General features: G+C 36.5%; 1 protein-coding gene across 4 annotated transcripts in view; it reads left to right on the top strand.

Moving 5' to 3' along the window:
• The first annotated feature begins 215 nt into the window (after positions 1–215).
• POC5 (POC5 centriolar protein) overlaps positions 216–24098 on the top strand; it is a 25832-nt gene continuing 1949 nt past the window's right edge. For 2 of the 4 annotated variants that reach the window (XM_018070478.2, XM_018070479.2), the window contains exons 1-12: positions 216–347; positions 4692–4791; positions 8669–8816; positions 11912–12045; positions 12418–12594; positions 14650–14754; positions 15476–15655; positions 16734–16896; positions 20135–20253; positions 21036–21149; positions 21999–22175; positions 23818–24005. In XM_018070478.2, the coding sequence (XP_017925967.1) occupies positions 4708–4791; positions 8669–8816; positions 11912–12045; positions 12418–12594; positions 14650–14754; positions 15476–15655; positions 16734–16896; positions 20135–20253; positions 21036–21149; positions 21999–22175; positions 23818–23967 (1551 nt within the window). In that variant the 5' untranslated portion in view covers positions 216–347; positions 4692–4707 and the 3' untranslated portion in view covers positions 23968–24005. Of the gene's footprint in view, positions 348–4691; positions 4792–8668; positions 8817–11911; positions 12046–12417; positions 12595–14649; positions 14755–15475; positions 15656–16733; positions 16897–20134; positions 20254–21035; positions 21150–21998; positions 22176–23817; positions 24085–24098 lie in introns of those variants that run through there. The other 2 variants (XM_018070477.1, XM_018070480.1) reach the window with 2 other exon arrangements.

Below are 24098 nucleotides of genomic sequence, written 5' to 3'. Positions count from 1 at the left end.
ATGAGGAAGAACTTCTTTACTGTGCAGGTGACCACACACTGGAACAGATGCCCAGAGTGGTTTTGGAATTTCCCTCACTGGGGATTTTCCAGAACCATCTGGATGTAATTCTGTGCCATGTTCTCTAGGATGATCCTGCTTGAGCAGGGAGGTTGGACCAGATGCCCCACTGTGGTCCCTTCCAACCTTACCCATTCTGTGATTCTCTTTCCTAGGTGTTGAGTTCTCTGATCTGCATGAAACATTAAGTTATTTGGAAGCATCACCTTTAGTTAAAAACAAAGCCAGAATTGCAGAAACCTGAGCACAGCTTAATTAGTTCAAAATTAAGAAGGAGAGCAACCATGGTGAGTCAGACCAAAATCTTTATAGTTGCATCCAGTTTCTTAAAAGTAGCAGTCTCGTGTCTCACCATATAATATTTGCAGCTGAGCAAATCAGCTTGTTGACCCAGAGATGGTGTCTTAATATCCCTTGATTTCTCTTTTAGAAACTTGTCTGGTATTTTGTGGGACTTAGTGCTTGTTCACTGAGATTAAAGCAGACAAGTTATTCTTAGGCCAGCTTGCTGAGCAGGGATCTTCTTCTGGAGCTATGACAAGAAAAGAAAGTGTATGCCTAGTGGAAGCAAAGTCAGGTGACATGGGAGGAATACAGAGATGCAGCTCTCCACTCTAGAGAGAAAATTCATGTGGCCAGAACTCAATTAGAATTGAAGCTGGCCTGTACTGTGGGGGACAAAAAAAATTGGTTTTTTAAAGTATGTCAGTAGTAAAAAGCAGTCCAGAAATAACGTGCGCCTGTTACAGGATGAGGATGGTCACATCACAAACAAGGCTATTGACAAGGCAGAGATGTTTAGTGATTTCTTTGCTTCAGTCTTCAACTCTGATGCAGTCATTAGTCACAGCCAGTGTGGGTTCATGAGAGGAAGGTCTTGCTTGGCAAACTTAATTCTCTTTTATGACAAGGTAACCCACATGTTTGTTCAAGGGAAGCCAGTTGATGTAATCTTTTTTGGATTTCAGTAAAGCTTTTGATACTGTCTTTCACAGTATCCTTCTGGACAAAATGTCCAGCACACAGCTGGATAAACATGTGGTGTGATGGGTCAGCAACTGATGACCTGTCACTAGTGGGATTCCATGGGGCTCAATCTTAGGCCCTATGCTCTTCAACATCTTCATAAATGATTTGGAGACAGCACTGGAAGGGTTACTAAGTAAGTTTGTTGATGATACTAAATTGGGTGGAGCTGTTGATTTTTTCAAAGACAGAGAGGCTATCTGGGACAGGGCAACCCTGGATGTGTGAGCAGACTTGGAAATAAGAGGCTGGAGAGCAGCCCCACAGAAAGGGACCTGGGGGTCCTGCTCAATGGCAAGTTGAATATGAGTCAGCAGTGCCCTGGCAGCCAGGAGGACCAACTGTGTTCTGGGGGGCATCAGGCAAAGCATCACCAGCCAGTCAAGGGAGGGGATTGTCCCACTCTGCTCTGCACTGGGGCGGCCTCACCTTGAATATTGTGTGCAGTTTTGGGCACTGCAGTATAAGAAAGATATTGAGCTACTAAAGAGCATCCAAAGGAGGGCAACAAAGATGGTGAAGGGCCTTGGGAAGGCATATGAGGAGCAACTGAGGTCACTTGTTCTGTTCAGCCTGGAGAAGAGGAGACTGAGGGGACACCACATTGCAGTCTACACCTTCCTCATGAGGGCAAGAGAAGGGTCACGGACTGATCTCTCTGGTGACCAGTGACAGGATCCAAAGGAATGGCATGAATCTGTGTCAGGGGAGGTTTAGGTTGCATATCAGGGACAAGTTCATCGCCCATAGAGTGGTTGGGCTGGAACAGGCTCCCCAGGGAAGCAGTCACAGCACCAAGCTTCACAGAGCTCAAGAAGTATTTGCACAATGTTCCAGGCACATGGTATGATTCTAGGTGCAGGGCCAGGACATGGACTTGATCCCTGTGGGTCCTTTCCAGCTCAGGATATGCTATGATTGTAGCATGATGTAGCAATGACATGTCTGTAAACACAGGGTTAAAATAATTGTATTTCTCCTAATTTATCCTAGCAATGCAATCTGTTGTTTTGTACAGATATCTGGAATTTTAGGTTCACTAGGATTTTTACTGAAATGCTGCACTAATCAAAATGCAAACTCTAGACACAAACATTAACAGTAAAACAGGCAAAACATAGAAATGTGAGGAAAGCTCAAACTCTTAAGTATTAAACTGTTAGTGGAATCTAAAGCTGTGCTCAAGTCAGTAAAGGCAGTCGGGTGGAGACCAGATGGACAAACACAGTGGAGGGCTAGTCCATGGTTATAAAGAAGAGGGATGGGAAGAGGAGCCAAACACACTGAGCTTGAGGTGAAAGCAAGTGACTTCTTATATAAGACAATGTCAAACAGGTAAGTTTCAGTTAACAGATTTGAAGGGAAGGGTGGTCTGGAGGGGAGAGGTAGCATTGCTTATGATGAAGGAACCTTTTGAGTTTTAAAAGACCATGGAGTAGTTTCAGTGATAAGTAAAGAACTAGATCCACTAGAGTGTGTGTCAGGGACATGATCTTAGAAAACCAAAAACATAAATCAGGAGATTGGTCTTATGTTATTGCCCAAACTTTTCAGAAAAAAACTTTCTCTTCCACTTCTCTGGACTCATCTATGTTCACATGGAACTCCATTTGCCCCCCCATGTCTCAGAAAAATCAACAGTTTAGTTCTTTCAAAGTGGACTGAGAAGGGAAGGTAACAGTATTTATAACTTCTGACTGCAAATACACATCTAATTCCTGTAAGTGCTAGATAGCTGGTCCTTTGTGATCCTCCATAATGTACGCACCCCCCCTCCACATTTGGGTGCATCTGGGGCTTTTAGAGTAGTCAGGATCCACAATTTGAGAAGCTATCTATGTGGGAAAGCACGTGAAGTTGCAGCTGATTTTTTTAAGATTACTGAAGAAGTATTTTTTTGGTATTGAAAGAATTTATCAGCTAAAGGAAGGTAGGGTGCTAGTATAAAGCTATTTTATTAGGTAGAGAGGCCAAAACCAAAGGTGCAGATAAGGAATAATTTGTGTGTGAGAGAGGAAATTATCAGAGCAGGAGACAATGAAAACAGAAGAGGTGAGGAAGCTAGTATTTCTTCTCTCATCTACACACCATTCTACAGCAATAAAAAATATATAGTAAACATTCATTAGACTTTCTATTTTGTACTTAAAATACATACTTGGTATATTAGGACTCAGCAGGAAGTAGGGAGATATTAATAATATCTTTTGAACTTTGTGCAATAGGAAATCTCAGCATTTGAAATTGTCTTTATACCATTTTTAAAATGTCCCTTATCAGCACAGGAATAAGCTTGCCATTCTGAAAGGTGTAAATACCCGTGGCAGAGAGAGCTTTTGTGGTACAGGAAGAATCAGTGTCTAGAATAGCTCAAAGAGCAAAAAGATAATTAATTTCCATCTGTATTCCTACAGACAGAGCTGTGATGTCAATGTGTGGGGTTTGATATTTTGAGAAAAGATGATAGTGCTGAAGTAAGATATTCCTGTCAATTTAATGACAGTATAACTAGCAATCTAAAAATTACATTTCTGTCACAAAATGCATCTGTTTAAAAAACAACTGAAAATATTATAATTGACAGTGGTAAAGGTCTCTCTAAAAATAAATTTTCCTTCCAAGTTACTTGCTACATTGCATGAGCAGTTCCTCTGGTTATTTACGGTGGTGTCCTTACTCTCTTCTGACAACTCCCTGTTCAATGTGTCTGATTGTCTTTCATGTGCATCAGGCAGCTTCATCACTCTGCTATTCGTTCATTAACAAATTCACCTTGCTTTATACTCAGTTTGCACTCATTTTCTAATTTCTTTCATCTTCCCCCCCATATCCTTTGGAGTCCTTTTTCCCCTTATTCTATCGAGTCTTATCACAAGAACTTCAGTTCTTCACTCAAGGACCTATTCATCTCAGTAGTAGATTAAAAGATACATATATCTTTCACAAAGTCTTCAAGTTTTCTTATCAGTTCTACAACATTGCCTACTTCCCAAATGTTCAAAGAATGCCTCACTGTCCTTAGAAATTGCTGGAATGATTACTTCAACCTAAGGCATTACTTGTCCTTCTATATCTGTTCGTCTTCCTGGGCCCATAAAGCAAGAGTATTCAGAAAAGTGGAGGGAGACTGATGTTGACCACTCAGCTTCAGGGTATTGAGGAGAGCATTTAGGGCATCATCTCATCTTGGGCTGTGGTTGAGGTTGTTTGGTGTATGGGCACAGTGTAGCTTAGGCATTCCTGTGTAGTAGGAATTTTGTACTGGAACAAGCTGATAAATTTGAAGACAATACAGTGTGAATTAGAATGAGGGATTGACACAGAAGTATATCTGAAGTATATCTGCAAGAACTGACATTGCTTTGTGGTCTTTCCTTTTTTTTACTTATGAGTCAGTGAAAGTATTTCCATGATTTTGAGTATGCTCTGGATCAGGCACTTTCCTACCTAGCATTATATAATGAGACTAGTCAATCAGTTTAGCCCAAAGAATGCGTATTGATGCAGTTTCTACAGCTGAATCTCTGTTTCTGGGGAAAATGTTGGTGAATATATGCTTACATACTGAAACTGAAGAATGAAGTTCAGCTTCTGCTGTTTTATAGACTAACTTTGTGCAGAATGTCATCAGATGAGGAGAAAAGCACAAGTCCAATTTTGCCAAAAGACTCTGTTCCAGACAGTTCTCTTTCTTCAGATCTTCAGGTAGGAAAGAGGCAATATTATTTGATTCACTGTCATGGCATTTTATTTGACAAAGGATAATTATGAGAAAATCTAACTAAACATGCATCTTTGTGTTTTACATATACAGGAAAACAATTGAAATGTTATTGAAAATAAACAAATTAGGCCCCCAAAAAAATCTGATGCTAAAATATCTTCAGTTGGTTTCCCTTTCATGCATTTCACAAGGAATTCAATTTATGTGAAAAATCTTATTCAATCTTAAGAGGTTGGTAGCTGCAAGTAAAATAGTACAGTTTTCTTACCTTTTTATTTTCTGGTGTTATTTTATATTTGTGTTAAGTCTTATGAAGAAACCAAAATTTGACACAGTAGGATAGAAAGCCATTATTTTTGAGGGATGAAGCAAAAGTTTTATTTTAGCCTTTTTTCAAGAGGATGCAAAGATACAGGATAAAGTCTTTGTCCTATTCTTTTGAAAGCAGCAGATTTTCATCCTTTAATAATTGGTTATTCCTATTTAAGTAGTGGGTGATGGTTTTTTGCCTTTGGTAGAATTCAATCCGAAACAGGATAGTTTTGACAAAAACAGGGTTTGCTATTTGCCCTGTAGAAATGCCTCTTTACGTTTGTCCCTTGGCGGCATGGGCATGTACAGCAGAAACACTGTCAAATTAAGGCATTTTCTTCTTTCTTTTTTTTCTATGTGGATTGACTTGTACCTTTTAAACTGCCTGTTTAGAGGCAATTCATATACTTCTCTGTTTGTGGTCATGTCTCATGGATAAGTTTTCTTAATTTTTGTTTAGCAATAGTAATACATCTGTGTTTCCAATGCTTTTTGTGGTAAGAAAACCGGATAAAAACATAGTGCTACAAATTTTAAAGGACCAGAATTTTCTGTTATGATCTGGTTGATTAACAAGGAGGTTCTAAGGCCACCTTGTAGAGAATGATAAACTAATATTAATGAATGACTGTTTTGCTAATGAGAGAACATGTCTAACGTAGAATAGAATAGTTCCAGTTGGAAGTGACCTACAACAATCCTTAGCCCCACTGCCTATGCATTTTGTGGCGGACCAAAAGTTAAAGCATATTACAAAGGGCATAGTCCAAATGCCCCTTAAATGGTAACGGGCACCTCTCTAGGAAGGCTGTTCCAGTGTTTGACTACTCTCTCAGAGTAAAGAAATGCTTCCTAATGTCCAATCTGATCATCCCCTGTGCAACTTTGAACGATTCCCACACATCCTATCACTGGATCCCAGGCAGAAGAGATGGGCACCTCCTTCCCCACTTGCCCTGCTCAGGAAGCTGTAGAGAACAATGAGGTTGCCCCTCAGCCTTCTTTTCTCCAAGCCCACAGTTCTTAGCTGCCTCTTGTAAGAGTTTATTACTGTTGAAAAGGAACACTGGTGTCACAGCTGATCAATAGGAATGTTGACAGGAAACTGTTCTGCTCCCTTTAGATAACTTTGAAAGGTCTATTTTGTTTGGTTTGGTTTGAGTCTTTTTGGTAATGTGTTGCTTCTAAATAGAGACAAGATTATTACTTTTTTGTTATAAAAACAATCCACTGGTTTTAGAGAATTTCCATTTACTTATAATAGGGTTCCACTGACCTTCAGGCCCTAGAACTATAAACCTCTTGTTTTACACAATAACAGATTTTTTTTGTAGTTGACAAAACAGCTTGAAAGTTTTGTTTAAAGCAGAACCAAGCTAGTAAGTAAACAAAAAGGATATATTGTTAATTTTATTAACAATACGATTCTATTGGAAATTTATTGGTCAATATTGCATTCCATTTGCAGCATCCTTGTTATGGAGAATTTAAGATTGAGGTAATGCACTTAATCACTCAATGTTTCCATACATATTCTCACTGCAGTCTCCAGGATTATTTTTTTATGTCTAAATTTCTGGTTACAGTTGGGATACTTTGTTTTCTTTGATATTTGCCTTTTAACTTCATTCCAACAGTGTTGTAATACTGTAATTTATAAACATTTATTTCCAGATTTATCACTGGATGCTGTCTGTTGACACTTTCTGTTGGCATGTAAGAGTGCGTATTCCCAAAGAGTGGATTCTTTGGGTTTTAATAACAGTGTTAGAACTTGAAAGAAAATTCCTGCCATAACTCTATATGTATATTTTGAGTGCTAGGAATGCCTATAGCAGGACAGATTGTGTGCTAATGATTAAATTGGGCAACTCAAAAGGAGCCAACAACTTGCATCTTACCTACTATGTCCCTTGAATTGAATAAGGTAATCATGGAAGTAGCTGGATCAGCTCTGAGAATTAACTTGTTTAGGACAATTTGGTCACCTGACCTCTTTGGAGAAGACAGAGGAGTGATCTAGTGTCTTCTGCACAATCATTTAATTTAGATTAGCTAAGGTAAAGACTAGTAGGGCCTTTTTTATTCTGCATAAGTTTTGCTGCAGGGAGTTTTTTACAGATCCATGTAGTTCCTGGTCGAATAACTAATCTGAAGATATCTATTTTCTTCTTTTAACATCTGATAAAATCTAAGCTGTATTCATTTAGAAATATATGGCTACAGAAAAATTGTAGCTAAGTATACCTTTTACACAGAACGTGACACCCTTGCTTATCAAAAAAATACATTATGTATTTGTTTGTAATTATGTAGACATTTATTTCAGCTTTTAATTTTAACATCATAGTTTAGAAGATAGGAAATGGACGTTTAAATTGAAACTAGAATTCAGATAAAATGTACAAAACCAATCTTCTTAAATTCTCCAAGTAGTTAAAACCCACAAAAATGTAAGGGTTACACAAAGTTTTAAAATATTATCTTTTTCAGTTGTTGGATTCAAAAACACATTGCACATAATTGTTACCTTTCGTTGATTGTTTTCACTCTGACTTTCCCCAACTTGAAGAAGAAATTAATTTTTCAATTCACATTTGGTTTCTGAGGTTTGACCTCACTGGGATACTAAACAGAATTAGTATGATAGTACTAAGTGGAAAAAAAAATAACTGATAGTGGTCTGGTTTAGTATTTTCCAACTGGCATTTTTTTCCAAATCTTTAATTAGTGGGTTTGATTGGTTTCAGCATGTAACTGCTACTGGAACTTGTTTAATGAATAACTGGGTTGTATGTTTAAGCTGTAATACAGTTTAGAGTTTCACAATGAGCACTAAATACTGAAAATCTGTTTAATTAGGAGATTTTTAAAAAATGTTAATTGGCTTACTTTGGTGCATAGTATAGTATAATGCCACATACCAGTTATATTAGTTTATAACTTCTTAATAGGAAGGTTTCTTTATTAATTATATATACACATTCCCTATACAGTTTTAAAAATACATGATATAAGGTGAGAATAATTATATCTACTCTGAAAAAAATAGTAGCTAATCAAATGTCTTTCAATGATTGGATTTACAAGAAATTGTAATGGTACGGAATGTAAAGTGTGACTGTGTTCAGTAGCATCTTTGTCATGGTTATAAAAATACATATTTTTCTTTGCAGCAGTGTAGTGATTAGAATTAATATGGAGTCATTAATAGCTTATATGATTTGGAACTGGATTTTTTTTCTAGTTTTTGTTTGTGTTTAAAATGCCTGTTATAGTATCCAGTTCTGGCATCTGGCAGAGTCTTTCTGTGTAACTATTACAGTGGATCTAGTTGTAATTAGAATGGATGTGAAGATTAAACAAGAGGAAGTTAGATTGTTAGAATCATTGTAGGAAAGCAGTTCACTTTTGCAACTTTAAGGGAGATTCTCTTAATTTTTCACCTCTCAAAAAGTATAGAAAATAATTTCCACTCCTTTCATATAGCTTGGCTTTAGAAATGTAATTGTAGTTTTATAATTATTTATCATCACTTTGCAACAGGATGAATATGAAGAGCCACATCATGATGCTGTAGTGACTCCAAAGTTTGCACAGGATTTATCAAAGTGGACAGAGTCTGCCTCAGAACTGACACCAGCTGACAGACCTGCAAGGGCAAAAAATTATGCCAGACACAGTAAGACTTCAGGTAGTATGCCCAACAGGTAGTATAAGAACAATGATACAACTTTTCTGACTTAGGTTTTTTAATAGCTTCAGTTGGAAAAATATATATAGCATATATATAGTACATTTCCAGTTTTGCAAGTTTGCTTTCCAGCTTAGCTCCTCATATTTGTAATGGTTTTTTCCCCTTCTTCTGTGATGATATTGAGACCAACAGAGTTTCCAAAGCCACGTGATGCCTTCTGAAATTAAGTTCTGGTTTTGCAGTATTCGTTGATCTGGCATTTTTACTTTCTCTTCAGGTTTTAAAACCTGAAGTGAATGTTACCATTATGATGGTAGAAGTCTAACTACTGGTAATCTCTATTTCAGGAAATTTAAGTATACATATATACATAGTATCTTCCCTAAGAGCTTCCAACCAAAAAGGAAAGTAATTAGAATAAACATGCTGTACTATACAATTCAATGTCCAAACGCTTTTAAACTTCGAAACATAAAATCTAATTTCTTGTTCTTGTTACCAGTTTAGTTGATTACTAAGACTGGAGCAGTAAATGGTTTGTTGCAGAGATGTGTAACGATGACTCACAACCAAAAAGTGGAAAAATTCCTTCTCTTCAGGCTTCCAGTACTCAGTATGGATCCATTAAACTTCTAAGAACATTTTAGAAAATTGCTACACTGAGCTTGGGCCACTAATAGCATGTCATGTGTGAGAACACTCTGTCAGAGCTTATTTACTTAATAAAAGCAGAACAAGTCAGATACTAGAACAACACAGAAAAAAATCCAAACGTAGTACTTGGATAACAGACATCTGGATAAACAGCTAATTTCATTACCTCTACTATAACAAGAATACAGTCTAGAGATTTGTTGGAGTAAATGCATGTGGAGATTATTAAATAAAGTAGATTTCTATACTTTTCGTATCCAAATGGTTCCATGTCCTTGATAACCTTAGCACACTGTAACTGAATGACATCATGCAATGCTGTGGAAGGAATAGAGGTGACAGAAGGAATGTGTTAGAAATAAGAATTAAATTTATATGTGTACAACTACAAAATTATGGCAATGCTGGAAAGCCAATATGAGTTATGTAAAATGATGATATAAGCATGTAATAGATACGGTAAATAAGAAAAATGAAAGGTAAGTTAGGATAATCTGTACATAGGGAGGATTAAGGGAAGAGGAGTGATGAATTTGCAATGTTATGATCTCAGACTACGGCAGTGGTCAGTCTATTTTAATATCCTGGTTTTATTGGTTACATTTTGTTCTGTTTTTTTTTCCTTTGGAAGTATTTTGCAAACTGTGCTGTGTAAATTGGATACCTTTGCAATCTAACCACATCGTAAAAGTTTAAAAATCAAAACAAGCCTTCATGCATTTCACATCACAACTGAAGGAAGAACATAGTGACATGCAGGAATGGGAACAAGTGGTGAAGGACAGAACTGGGAATATTTGACAGTGGTAACAATTGACAGAGAATTTATATTGTCAAATGCCAACCAGATTTTCCATCACAGAAATTAGATGCATTTCAAGTAGTCTGGATCATCTGACTGGCATATTTTGGAGATTTTTTTAGAAGCAATGAGTATTCAAATTCCGCAGTTAACTAAGCAATAGTTCTCTCATTTACAGGAGAAAGAAGGACAAAAATCTGAAGCCCAATCTTAATATACTGTGTGATGGGGAACAATCTGTTTATGATCTTCTGTTTATTGATATTGGGTAGGACATTTAGTCTATAGAAACGATGTGCTAGATGGGACTTCTTCGGCGCAAGCTGATTTTAATTTTGTGATGTCTGGTTATGCATTAGCTTGACAGAAACATCAAAAAGCAGTTGTAACTATCTCTGCATCATGGCTCTTCCTTATTTTCTTCTTGGGAGTGAGTGTAGTAGCTGTGTAGCGAGGAGTTATGAGCCAGAGAGGTCTTCTGACTTTCTTTGGACAGGAGACCTACCAGCGACAGTAACTATAAAAGAGTATCAACCATCAGGCTCTACCTTGAATAAATTAGAAACATCCATTTCCAGTGTCCACTGAAGATACTACTTTTTGACAAACAGATAAGCTTATCTTTTCAGGCTTGTCCCAAAATATAGTATTCACCCACTGAGAAACCAATTGTAGAGACAATATTTGTTTTCGGAAGTGAAGACTAAAATGTTGGAGGTTTCCTCTCTCAGTTTATGAAGAGAACTTTTGAAGTTGTCCTGTTCGTTATTAATAACGGGAAGCTGCTAATCCCTCTTCTTTCCAATTTTTTTTTATTCAGTTGTCAACTCAAATAGCAAATTTTCTGTCAGGAATAACTAAATATAAAACAATATTTTATTTCTTCAGTTCACTTGAATATTAAGTTCTTTATTCTTAGTTCAAACACATGCCAATTAGCTTTTGGGCATGGATTAACCTTTATTGCAGTGGTAGATAGCCACAGCACCTGAAAGTGAAGGCTTGTTGTTTAAGGCATTATATAAATTCAGAGTAGATATTTCCTTTCTCAAATTGTTTAAACTCTAATTAGATAAACAAATTTAAGGCTTTAAGGAAAATAGATGCAGGTAAATATCAACATGGAAATATAGCCCCAGGCTGCTTTGTGAACGCTCGAAGGAACACCACTGACCTCAGGAGTTTACAGTCTCATTAAGGAAAAAGGCAAAAGTTTTTAGATTTTTGACCTGAGATGTTAATAGTCCAGAAGCCTTTACTTAGAGATGTTGGTTCTGGCAATGGTATATTTTTAGTTCTTGCTGTGATCATCTTCTTTAAAATTAAATGACACTAAGATACTGTTTTTAAAGGTAGCAGTACATTTTGCCTAATGTTAAAATAGAATTGTAATTAAATACACTTGTGTCTTGGAAGTATATATTTGAATTGGGCTGTGTCTCATGTGAGAAAAGGAGCTTTCTGATGCCATAAATATTTCTTTTCTTTGCTATCAGTGCCTGACTTTTGACTTCCATTCAGAATGGGGACCAGGTAGCCTTTCCAAAGTGTCAGTCCTTATTCTCTTGTTTCATTTTTATCTTAACATCAGTGAAGCAGACTTTTGAGACCAATATGGAACAACTTATTCTTTCAGAAGCGACTTCTTCGCAAGGGTCCACACATGGTCCAAGAGAAGTCAATGAAACCATAATGACTGAATTAACTTTACAAGATGAAAAGCTCAATCAAATAGAAAATATACTTGATCTCTGGACTGGAAGTCTTAAGGTATTTATTTTTTATGGAATCATAGATATCACAGATGTCAGTGTGTTGTAGAATAAGTGAGTGCCCAAAAAGTTGCTGTGTGATTACACTGGAGAATGGTGGTTTTCTTTTTTTGGTAGTGCATACTGCATGTAAAGATTAGAATATCTTATTTCAAAAACTTTGGAATAACTGTCTCTATTAGGGATGTTCAGATATTATTCAATAATTCATTGTGTCTAGTAATATTTATAGCTAAAAATGTCCTGTGTAATGAAGATATCACTGTAAATGTTCATTTCTCCTTAATTGCTAAGTGTTTTAAGATTAAAATATTAGGGAGGAGGGAATAGTTTAACTACCTGCATTACTGTCGTCCTTTTAACTTTTCAGACAAACATTCTGACAGAATTGAGAAATTGGAAACTTAGTTTGATTCAACATCACAAGCTTCAAATGAAACAAGAAAAAGAGAAACATGCTGCACATGTGAAACAATTGTGCAATGAGATGGAAAACCTGAAGGAGTTACTACATACTTATGAAATTTCTATTGCCAGGAAAGATGAGGTAGTAATTCAGTTTCACATTTTAATAGTTCCTCTCTATTTAAAAATATCCACACTGAATTTTTTACTCCATCTCTTTGAACAACATTTTTCTTGAGGCAAGTAATGTGAAGAAGTAAATAATGTATTTAGATTGTGTAGTAGAAAACCAATCCTTGTTGCTAGTAGTGTTCTCCACAGTAGCAATGAAAACTTGACACTGTGTGTGTACATACTTTGCATTGTTTGCTTCTTAAATCTACAGTCTACTCTTGTTCCTTATTTGTTTCATGAAGATTACACAGGCTTGGATGAGTCTATTAGCTCTTACACTTTAAAAGCGTCTAGTTTTTCAATTATTAATTGGTTTTCTTGAATTTCAAATGGGTAGCAGTCTCCAAAGTGTTAAAGAGCCTCTGTTTTAGAATTCTTTGGAATTCTACATTCGTACATATTCTTAAGATTGTACATTTGGGGTCTGTGATTTACACTTTCCTGCTGTCAAAAATGTAAACAACTTCCAACTTAACTAGTTTTGTGGAAATGGATATGAAATATTGACAGTCTTGCAATCACATAACATAATTGAATCCTCTTATTGCTATCATGAATTTTTAACCTAGTACTGGGGAACACTTAATGAAGTTTGTATTTTTAATTCCTATTCACGTTTTTTTCAAAAAACATAGATTGTGGGAGTTAAAATATGGATGAAGATCATGTTCTGTGTCCACTTGGAAAACAGTCTAGTCTTACAGACCAAGCAAATATAAAGGTTGTAACATTACAAGAACAGGATTAGTGTAATACAGTTTAACTAGTGCATATTTACATACTTATTTCAGTGTATAGCATTCAAACTTCTAATTCTATTGGATATCATTGTAGGTCACTCATATTTAATGTGCCATAATTCTGAAAGCTGTATCTCTTTTCTGCTACCAAAGAAATTTTTCTTCAGCCATTTTTATAGTTATGTTTCTAAAAAAACTGATATGAATAGAAAATTACTACTGCTATCACCTGAATGGAAGGTGAAAGTGCTTCCATGTATCACACTATGGCTGTCAAAACTGCTGTATTATGACATGGACTTAACCCAAAATCATAAGCCTCACAAATTAGGAGTACTGTAGTTTCCTGTTTTCACATTGTAAATCTCACAAATGCTTTTATTGGCAAAAACATAATTAATGAAAATGGATTTAGGCTAAGACTTCTAGTGTATATCAGCATGCATGCAGCATTGAAAGTTGATGTTTTATGTTAGTATATGACACTTTTTCAACAGAATTAATTAATTGAATATACTAATTTGATTTGCTTTCTATTTTCTTATTGATTTGTTGCTTATTTATGCAAGTTTACTTCTAATTTTAGATAATTTCAATGTTACTTATGTAGCTGAGACTGTTCAGTTATTCTGAAACTAAGAAGTTAGGTATCTTTAAGGAGAGAAAAGTAGCTTATACAGGATTAACGTACAGTATTATGAAAACTCATTCTTAAAAATTATCTTTAAATTATTTCAAATGTATCAAATTGACCTTTATTTGTTTTTACTTTCACATTTTGAACTCCTTAAAGAAACTAAGTTTTTGCTGGGTAATATTTCATGAAACGTTCTGAAGATGGATTGAAACAGTTTGTATGAATTTCTGTCCTGAAACAAAATAGTTCTTAGCAACCACTTAGCTTGTTTATTTTGGTCATACAGTTGAATAAGCTTTCTGCAAATAAGTTGTTTCTTTACACTTCAGTTAAGTAATCACTGAAACAAACTTCTATTAGAAAGTAGCTCAGAAACCTGCAGATATAGGAGGAAATAACAATTCAATTGAACTTTTCCTGAAACTACACAATGAAGGTACTGCAATCTTGAGTGTTGAAGCCATTGGAATTTTACTACTGATTTTTGTTTCCTACTTTATTACATTAAGGGGAAAATTCATAGAAAGCATCTGTTAAAAGCAAGTGCTTTAAGTGAAAAATAACTGAGGCATAAAGTACATTCTATTTGTATGATCTTACAGAGATCATAGCTGTGTTGAAATAGTGTTAACAAATATTTTTGCAGGTAATTACTAACTTGACCCAAGCAATAGAAAAGGAAAAGGAGAGAGTAGAGCTGATGAGAAAGTTTACGCTGTGGCGGATTCAGCATGTTAAAGCCAGTCAAGAGGTATGTGCACGAAATAAAAATGCAATGAAAAGGAAATCTCTGAACACAAAAGCATCAGAGCTGCTGCAGTTCCTGTTACAGTTTGAAGAAATGATGGTGTTTCTATTTTGATGTGTTTAACATTGTGAAATAACAGTTTGAAAACATCAATTCTAAAAAGAATGCTGCTGTCAAAATACTCTCTGGAATGGGAAAAAAGTCAAGCCATTGTCTGTTGAGTACTTTGAAACAGAGTAGAATAATAGAATTGTTTTAAAGGAATTTTTAAACAATCTTGAAGTCTAAATTCATTTAAATGATATGTATTTCATGCTAGTCATCTGCAGTCTTTGAGACTGCAGGTTTTATATGATTTCTGCAGTGAATCCAAATGTGCCACATACCCACTAAATAGCTTCACAGGTGCGTGTTTGCACCATGTAGGTGAGGTTATTGCTTGAGTGTTATTAAACCAGAGTAAAAACACTGTTTTCTGTCACTTAGGAGTTAACAAATGGAGTTTCTCATAGCGGGGACAGTAATGCTCCATGACATGTGCAGGAAGAAACATGGAGCTTGCTGATGCTGTTTGTATACCACTTTCCTGCAGGACCTGTTACTCAGCTGAGGTGTTCCTACTGTGGTCTACATAATAAATTGTAAAACAGTCATCCACACTTAAATACTTAAATTTTTAGCCAACCTCAACTTCCACACCATGTGGTTATATTTGTTTCCTAAGGAATATGCAAATAGAATAGCAGACAAACAATTTCGGACAACTTTGATGAAGAAAGTGTGGGCAGCGTGGCGCTCTCTTAGTGAAGAAAAATGGAAAGATAAAGTTGCAAGAGCCTGTCAATTGAGGGCAGAAGATGTCTGTGTTCAGCTCACCAATGATTATGAAGCCAAAATTGCAGAGGTAAATTCAAATTTCCTTTTTTTTTATTCTTTGCTCCTTTGCTGCCAATTCCCATCCCTCCAAAGTATCTCCTTCTCAGCAAATCTGAAAAACGTGAGGATTTTCCAGCAGAACAGAGCTCCTAGCTATACAAGAAGATCTGAGTGGATATAAGATGTTATGTTTTTAGATGTGACTTTTTTTCCTGCATCTGCTATAAAATGTTGCTGATCTGCATGCACAAATGAAATAAATTGGACTTTGCTGAAGTGAGACGAATCTCTGTTTGCCCACCAATAGGAATGCCGTTTGTTTTCTAACAGCATCCTGTTAATACTGGCTATGCATTATGAGGTTTTAATGAAGAAGACCATTATTATTCTGAATGATCATGATGAGTACAGTACTTTTTCTGTAATAGCTACTCTGTTAAAAGCTGAAATTTGCCTTTAATATGCCAATTAAGTTTGTTAAAGAATTTTCAGAGCTTAAGGTGAAGTTGTCAACCTGTGCATGGTGCATGGCAAGTAAACAGTTTTAAAATATAAGTTTTAAGAGCTTTGTATTTCAACAAGAAATTAAACTTAGAACTTTAGGAACAGGCTTACCAAATGTGACTTACCAGTACAAAAACTCTAAGTAGTAAATTACAAAAGTAACTTGGTCTGTTCTTTTCTCAGCATTTTTAGTTTTTTACAGTATCTAAAGAAGAGAGATTGGTGGTGACAATTCACCCTATGCTTAAATAATTGTCTGAGAACACTTACTGTTCACTTCTGTTGAGTGAACCCATGTTCCCGCAGAACTCTAGGTTATGCCAGATGCCTAACTTCTAGAAGAAAAAAGCTTGCAAGATACATTTCTGCTTGGTTGGGTAGGGTCTGACAGTCCTCTCACCCTGGATAAGCTCTAGCACTAGTACTGTGCTGTAGTACAAAGAAATTACAAGTAGCTGTTCATCTCTGGTGAACCAGAGATTTTGGAGTTCAAATGCATATCTTTGTAAATATAGTAAGTGACTTTTAAAGCAAATTGATTATTATGTTTGTAGTTTGCATTCATAAGTCCAAGAGAAGTGTTTTCTTATTCTGTTTCGTAGCTAACTGCTAATTTGGAACGGACAAAAGCTGAGATTCTGCGACTGCACAGTGAAAGGGATCAGTATGAAGACACCATGAAGAAAGCCTTTATGCGTGGTGTATGTGCTTTGAATCTGGAAGCAATGACCATGTTTCAGGGCAAGGACAGTAGGCCAGATCCTGGTTAGTATGAACAGCAGCTCTAATCAGGTAGTGCATGTGCATTTTCATTGGGTTTGTTTGGGATTTTTTGTTTGTTTTAACAGAGTTCCTTTTTGCCTTTTTTGTTTTTTTTGTTTTTTTTTTCAACTTGGTAACTTGTAGCAATACAAAGTTTATTAAATTTCTATTGCTTTAAAAAGTCCTGTTGAATATGTTGAGAAATTCTGATACTGAACTTTGTAGTGCTATAGCTGAAAGGAAGAACGTGTTTTCTTCATCCCACATTGCTGGGAGAGTGGTAATCTGCATCTGAAGGCAGAACAAGAAGCCAAGGGTGGGAAACTTCTTAAAATGCTATATTACAGGGGAGTGAAGGGGAAATCCTGAAAATACCTTTATGCTCTGGAATCTTGGTGTGCAAGGAATCAGCTTTTCCCAGACAGCTCTCCCTTCTTTCTTAGTCTTGCTTTTGAATATAAAAAGGGCAAGCAATCTCTCAGGTTCTGCCTTTAGTTGTAATTTTATGCCAGAACAGGAAACACCAGTCTAATTATATCAGCAGCATACCCGTAAAACCCGTGCAGCTACACAGGAAAGAGCTGTGCACGCTTACTGATGTAATGAAATCACCCCCTCAGACTGAGACAATCTGTAGCAGTGGGAACATAATCGTGCTGGTGCAGCAATCTGCGTTAAAGAGAAAATAGCTGTGCCAGCAGGAGTGTCACAGCTGTACATGTGGCTCAACAACCAGCTGTACTGACAGCAGTGGTTAATGTCCTTAGACAAGTAGCTTCAGTTGCTAAATTTAACAATCTTATACAGAAGTTTCTGAATTGCACTGGAGAAATTCTTCACCAAAAAATGTAGACATGAAGAGGAAATAAAAACCCGAAGAAGGTATAGGAGGATACTTACCCGAGGGGCTGTCTAAGCCTGTTAAACATAAGCGGTATTTGTGCAGTTGCTTAGAAATTCATATGACACTGGCTAATATAGTAGCTGTGTGCTATAAAAACATAGGATCAATATTTAGAGAGAGTCAAGAACAAAGGATTTTTTTGATATACTGAGTCTGGAAATAAAATTACACGGCATTTCCCAAGCACTTTATTTTTCACTGTTCTTAATTAAGAACTACTCTGTATTGAAGCTTTAGCTTTTATTTGTTTGTTTACTGTTTTCAAAAAACATGGAACAGACAACATCCCTAGTAATGATGGGTGTTGTGAAACAAAAACATTGTTTCTGTAGACCTATAAAGAAGAGGGTAAGTAGGGAGGAAATGAAGAAAAATGAGTTCTAGAGCAGCCATGATCAACCCCTGAGTTTCATGGACCAAAGATATTCCTTGATTTTTACTATGAAGTTGGAACTGATACTCTGCACCAGCACAATATGTAAAGATTTTTCTGTGCTGGATGTTATGGTACCTGTCACTAATTTTTTGTGTGTCCAGCATTATGCTTTTTAATCAGACTTCATAACATCTCACAGACTCTGTTGTCCTTGGTCCCAAGCAGTCCATCTCTCATACCACCTTCTCCCCTGCCACAGGCACACTTATCTCTTTCTTGCTACAGCCAGATGGTGGTTTTAATGAAGTTAGTTACATAATTATTTATAGGGTTGTACACCTGTTGATTTGCATTCTTCATCAGTTAGAACAGTAATCAGGACGTCAGGGACTTCAAACATCAGAGTAGATGATGATTGTGCTTTGTTCTAGTCTTGTAATCTATGGACATCAAAACTTCCATCAGTCATAAATTTATATGAACACTGCAGTGCCACCTACTGTCATTGGAAATAAAAGCAGAATTTTGTCCCTTTAGAGATTTATTATTAGGTTATTATAATGTGTGTTTAATATACGTACAATATACAGATAACACACATATCCTATACATTATAATGTAAGTTATTAATAGTGTGTGAGTATTACAACCTTCATGGGTCCATAACACTTAGTGTCAGTGTTGATAGTGTAAAAGTTATCTCAGTGATTTAGACCTTTTTTTGTTATTAGTATATTAAGATTATTTTTAACCTCTTTACGTATTTAAGGGAACATTGAAGTCACAAGAACTCATGACTTTTTGCTTATGAAAACCCTAACGCTTTTTTTAAATAATGTAGATCATATCTGATTGTTCTGTAACTGTGCATTGCTCCTGTCTGTGCTTAAGCTTAATGAGTGTGTGCATACATAGATATGTACAAAATGCATATTCTGACATTCTTTCACTCTTGAAATCTATGAACGTTGCACTGACTTGAAGCACCTTCCTTTTATTTTTCCGGCTTACTTCAAAGAATAGTAGAAAACCAAACACTGCTACTACCACATGGTGTCACTCTAGTCCCTGGAATGAGCAAAGTTCCATTATCTTGGAACTCCTGCTGGCATCAGCTGCTTCAGAAATAGGAGAGTAAATAAGAACACCTCTCTCTCTCTCCTTTCTTTAATGAAGTTCCTCTAAAAGGAAAAGGCTGAAAAGGCTTGGAAAAGATACTGGCTTATGTCTGTAGATCTGACATCCCCAGGATGTCTGCATTGCAAGACAAAAGAATCCTGGATGGATTTTGCACAAGCTCAGGCTTACCCAGCGTAACCTGGTGAGCGGACACGAGGGCTGTAGGGTGCCTGTAGATAATCCCAGCCCTACAGCCAGGATGTGGCCAGTGTCCAGCCATTATATGCGGCGATAAGACACTGTGAGTGTGAGCTACGGCTTCTTGAAATTGCACTGTATTATCAGGAAAGTTAAAGTAACATTTTACTTTACTGCCAGTAAGCCCCCTTAGAGATCTTGCATCCTCATGAAAGTCCAGTATGATCTTTCTGTGTTTTGCTGTTCTCTACCTAAACTGGATTTTGGCCCTTCGTATAAGAGCAGCTCTTGCACACTGGATTTAATATTGTCAAGCAATATGAAGAATCTCAGTTCTTTGCAGTAGAAGTATGTGACAAATGCCACAGGGATGTTGAGACATAACACAGAAAGCAGCCCCTTGAAAAACATTTCCAAGCATCTCAAAAGACAAGTAGAATACAGGAATGTTTGTTTTACATGTGTACACCTATAAAGAACAGGCTGATCCTTCTCATTAGATAAAATATAGATAGATACAGAATTAGATACAGAAATCCCAAAGAAATAGTAAAATTTTTATGGTAACTTATCTTCCCCCTTCTCCCCCCTTAAGATTTGCTAGATTATGTGCTGATTCCTTTACTTTGTGTTTCTAATAATAGATATAGGAAGTAGGAGAAATGATAATGGTACCACTGCTGCAGGAAGGCTACCTCCTTCACAATATAATCCACCCTCGCCACCACCTCCACCAGCAACTACTCTTCAGCTGGAAGGCATGGTAAGTGTGTTCCTGGAACAGAACTGTATTTGCTAGAAATGAAACTGAACTTCCTTGGTTGGAGTTTTTTGAAGAGAGCCAAAGTATGAAAGGAAACCTGTGGGTATATTCAGATTGAATTGTGAAAATGAAGTGACTGGAGCACAGCTGCTGTGACTTGCTGTACTTTCAGTAAGCTCTGTTTTTTATTTTGGTGAAAATGCATTACACTAATGAAGACAAGATCACTACAATAAGCAGAATTTGCTCTCCAAGGTTCTTTATGTAAAAAAGCTGCTGAGTTTTTCTTAAAAGCGCCTGAATTTTTAAGAAAATTTTTAAGAAAATACTCCGAAAAGAAGAAAAGCTGGCTTGCCTTAAAGCTTCTTTTTTAGGGGTGTAACACATATAGGCACAGAGGGAACTCAGCGTATTGTCATGTCAGCTTAGCCAGATTATTATCCAGTAGCTTGGTTGTTCTGGACCTTCCCTGGAGTCATCCAGAAAACATTGCCACTGTAAAACCATTTCATGCCGAAGTGTAGGTTAAAACAAAGATGTGTGTGCCTCTCTCTTGATTTATCGTTCTAATGGTGACAAATGCTATTCACACCCTTTCTACAATTTTTAGACAAGTGATTTTAAATTAGCTAATAAACAGGAACAATAAAGGTAAAATATCTGCAAAGACATTAAAATTAGAAGGATAATTAGAATAGTAAAAAACCTGACTTTCTAAAGAGTAAAATTTTATTTTCTAGAAAGTTATATTCATTCTTTGTAAACTCTGGTTTTATTCACAGTTTTCTAGCCACTTTAGTCATGCAAGCACTTCTCAGACCAGGCTAGATTCTGATTCTCCAGTGATCATCACTAGCACAGCAACAGGATCTGGTGTGACATCAACTCAAAAACTGGTAACAAGCTAAAATTAACTTTTTTCTTTTTTTCTATTTTAAGGTACAGTTATAACAAATATTAGTTTGGATATTGTCATTTCTGCATTTTTCAGAGCGACACAGATATGTAGTTGAGGACACTGCTGTAGAGTTTCAATAGCTGTGTGAAGACACTAGCTTGCAAATGCTCATTAATGTTACATAAACCCATGTACACTAAGAGCAATTTTAAATTCATTTTGGAGTTGAGGAGGCAGAAGTGTAGCAAAATAAGGAACAGAAGAATGTATGTACGCTTACATATAGTGCAATAGGAACAACTAGTGTTTGACTTGATACCCTTTTGTTATGGAAAGAGTATGCTTTGCTTCATTATCCTGATGTTTGAAATGTTTTCTCATTCCTTTTTCTGTACTTGTTGCTAAACTGCTCTCCTTTCTTTTCCCCACATGACACAGTTTGCTATCAACTGTCAGAGAGAGATGCAGCATTATATGCATGGAAGTTTTTTGGTATCTGCTCTGTCCTTGCTAGAAAGGTTTTCCACATTGAAGTACCTTCTAGCTGTCACTTGAGTATGCAGTCAGTGAGCAAAGCAAAGCTATCCATGCTGCTGGATTTTTGTCAAATTAGCCTAGCTCCCCTCAGGACAGAAGTCATTTGCCTGAAATGCTATATCTTACTTAGCATGGAAAAAGATGGTTGCAATAGGTGGAGCAAATTCAGTCCTGTGTAACATAACTGGACTACCTGCAACATCACGTGGTCCATTTAGGCACCTGGCAGATAAAACTAAGCAAAAATATTAGAGCACTGTAAATATTATGTTTAGAATTTTTTACCAACTAATATTTAATTTACTTATAGCCCATGGCAAAAGTAATAACATCTGCTCAACAGAAAGCAGGAAGAACAATCACTGCTCGTATCACAGGCAGAGCTGATATGGGACAAAAATCCAGAACTTGTGGGAGTTTAGCTGTGATGGGAGTTGCTCCACCCATGAGTTCAGTCATTGTTGAGAAACATCATCCAGTCACTCAGGTAAGTCAGAATTATGTTTGTTACAGTATTCTTATTACAATACATTTGGTAATAGTTTAAAGAAAAATCGTATTGTGAAGAGGTATTAGACAAAACTCAGACTTGAGTCCTGTTTAAAATAGCAAAACAGTACTTGCAGTCTTTGGGCTGGGAAGAAGGCTCTGCCGAGGACATTGCCACTTTAATCTATTTGTCTTAGTTCTGTAGTAATTATTTCACAGGTATAGTAGTCTCGTATCTCTTTCTTAGCCAGCTCTTCCATGAGAAGTAGTTGATCCAGCAAGGTTTGGTGTCATCACCATGCCACCACAGTTTAAAGACAAGTCATGGTATAGAGCAGGAGTGACTGCAGCAGAGGTGGTAGAGGTACAGACTCACCTGACATGCTGAGCTTAGCAAATGGCAAGGGGGAAAAAGTAAAACCCTTGTCCAGAGGCAAACAAATTTGTCAAGTCTGCTGCTTGTTGTATTTCGAATCCTATTCTCTGTATTTATCCTGAAGAAAACACTGAAATAGTTGCATTCGTAGGGTATAGAAGCAATATTTAAGAGCACTATAAAAGTGGCCTAAATGGCCTAGGCAATCACTACACATATAGACCAGTCTGAGCAAAAAATGGTTTTACCTGGAGGTATAGAGAACAACTGAAGATATTTTTTGTTATATTATAACCTGTAAAATAGGATCTGAGTTTTCTCTGTGTTATCTGAAAGTCCAGTTTCTTTTCAGTGATACAACCAGAGCAAGCAGAGCTACTTCATGTCCCTTAATCTGGCTGGAGTTACTGGTAGCTGTGTGAGGAATGTTCTGCTTTCCCTCATTTCCTGCAGTGACTCAGCCCTATGGCAGGCTGCACGCAGCTTTCTAGAATTTGGGCTCCTAAGCAGATATTCATAATTAAATTGTATGTCCTTAGAGGGTTAGAGGTTCCGTGTGATAATTATTTCATTTAGAACAATTTCTGGATCCAGAGTGTGTGACTAGTGTCACAAAAAATGTACCTGAACACTGTATCAAAAACTGATTTCTGAAAATGTAATAAATGTGAGACCCCACCTCAAGATATATTCTGTATACTCTTTCTGCAGATAAATGCCTAAGTGGAAGACAATCAGATTGAAATATATCTCGAGTTAATCTGAGAAGGGAGAGAGTTTACCTTGATTAAAAGCAGAATAACTACTGTTTATTACGCTAAGGTGGCTAGTTTTTTGTGCAGAAAATTAATTGTTGATAAAATTGCAAAACTTTTCCTTTCAGAGATCTTTCAGAGGCTTCCTCATAGCAAATAATAAGCTTCAAAAGGAAAGCTGGCATGATGAAATTAGCCCTACAGAGGAAAATTCTGAATGATTTGGTAAAAAAAACCCAAATGAACCAACCTTGAAATAAGATTGAGGTGATAAAAGCTCAAGATAGCTAGTTAGAAGTTTAGCACTTTACATTCTAAAAACTGTATAACAGATAAGAAAGGAAAAAATTACTTGTTCTGCTAAAGTAACCCTTTTTTTTCTATTTTGGTAAGTGTATTTCAGTTTGCTAGGTTGCAAATCTTTGTTTAAACTACAGCTCAGCTGGGGCTAATTTAATGGGAATTTTTTTGTACCACTAAGTGTTTTGATGTATCTGATTACTTTTCAGCAAACCATATCACAAGCCACTGCTGCTAAATATCCTCGAACTGTGCTCCATTCTTCTGGCTCTACCACTGCGAGACCTGCAGGACAAGCTGGGCGAATGCTTCAGGGCCAGACCTCTACCAGTGTTCAGTCAATTAAAGTTGTTGACTGAGTAAATATCATTATCACCGGTGGGGTTTTTTTATCAAGGTACCTCCTCCCAGTCTTTTCAGATTTGATGTAGTAGGGCTTCAAGTACATATCATGTTTTTACCCTTTGCTAAAAAAAGGGGGTTTTTTTAA

The sequence above is a fragment of the Manacus vitellinus genome, unplaced genomic scaffold (assembly GCF_001715985.3).
Source record: "Manacus vitellinus isolate BGI_N305 unplaced genomic scaffold, ASM171598v3 scaffold_18_pilon, whole genome shotgun sequence".
Classification (NCBI taxonomy): domain Eukaryota; kingdom Metazoa; phylum Chordata; class Aves; order Passeriformes; family Pipridae; genus Manacus; species Manacus vitellinus.
This window is presented reverse-complemented; position numbering and strand designations above follow the sequence as displayed.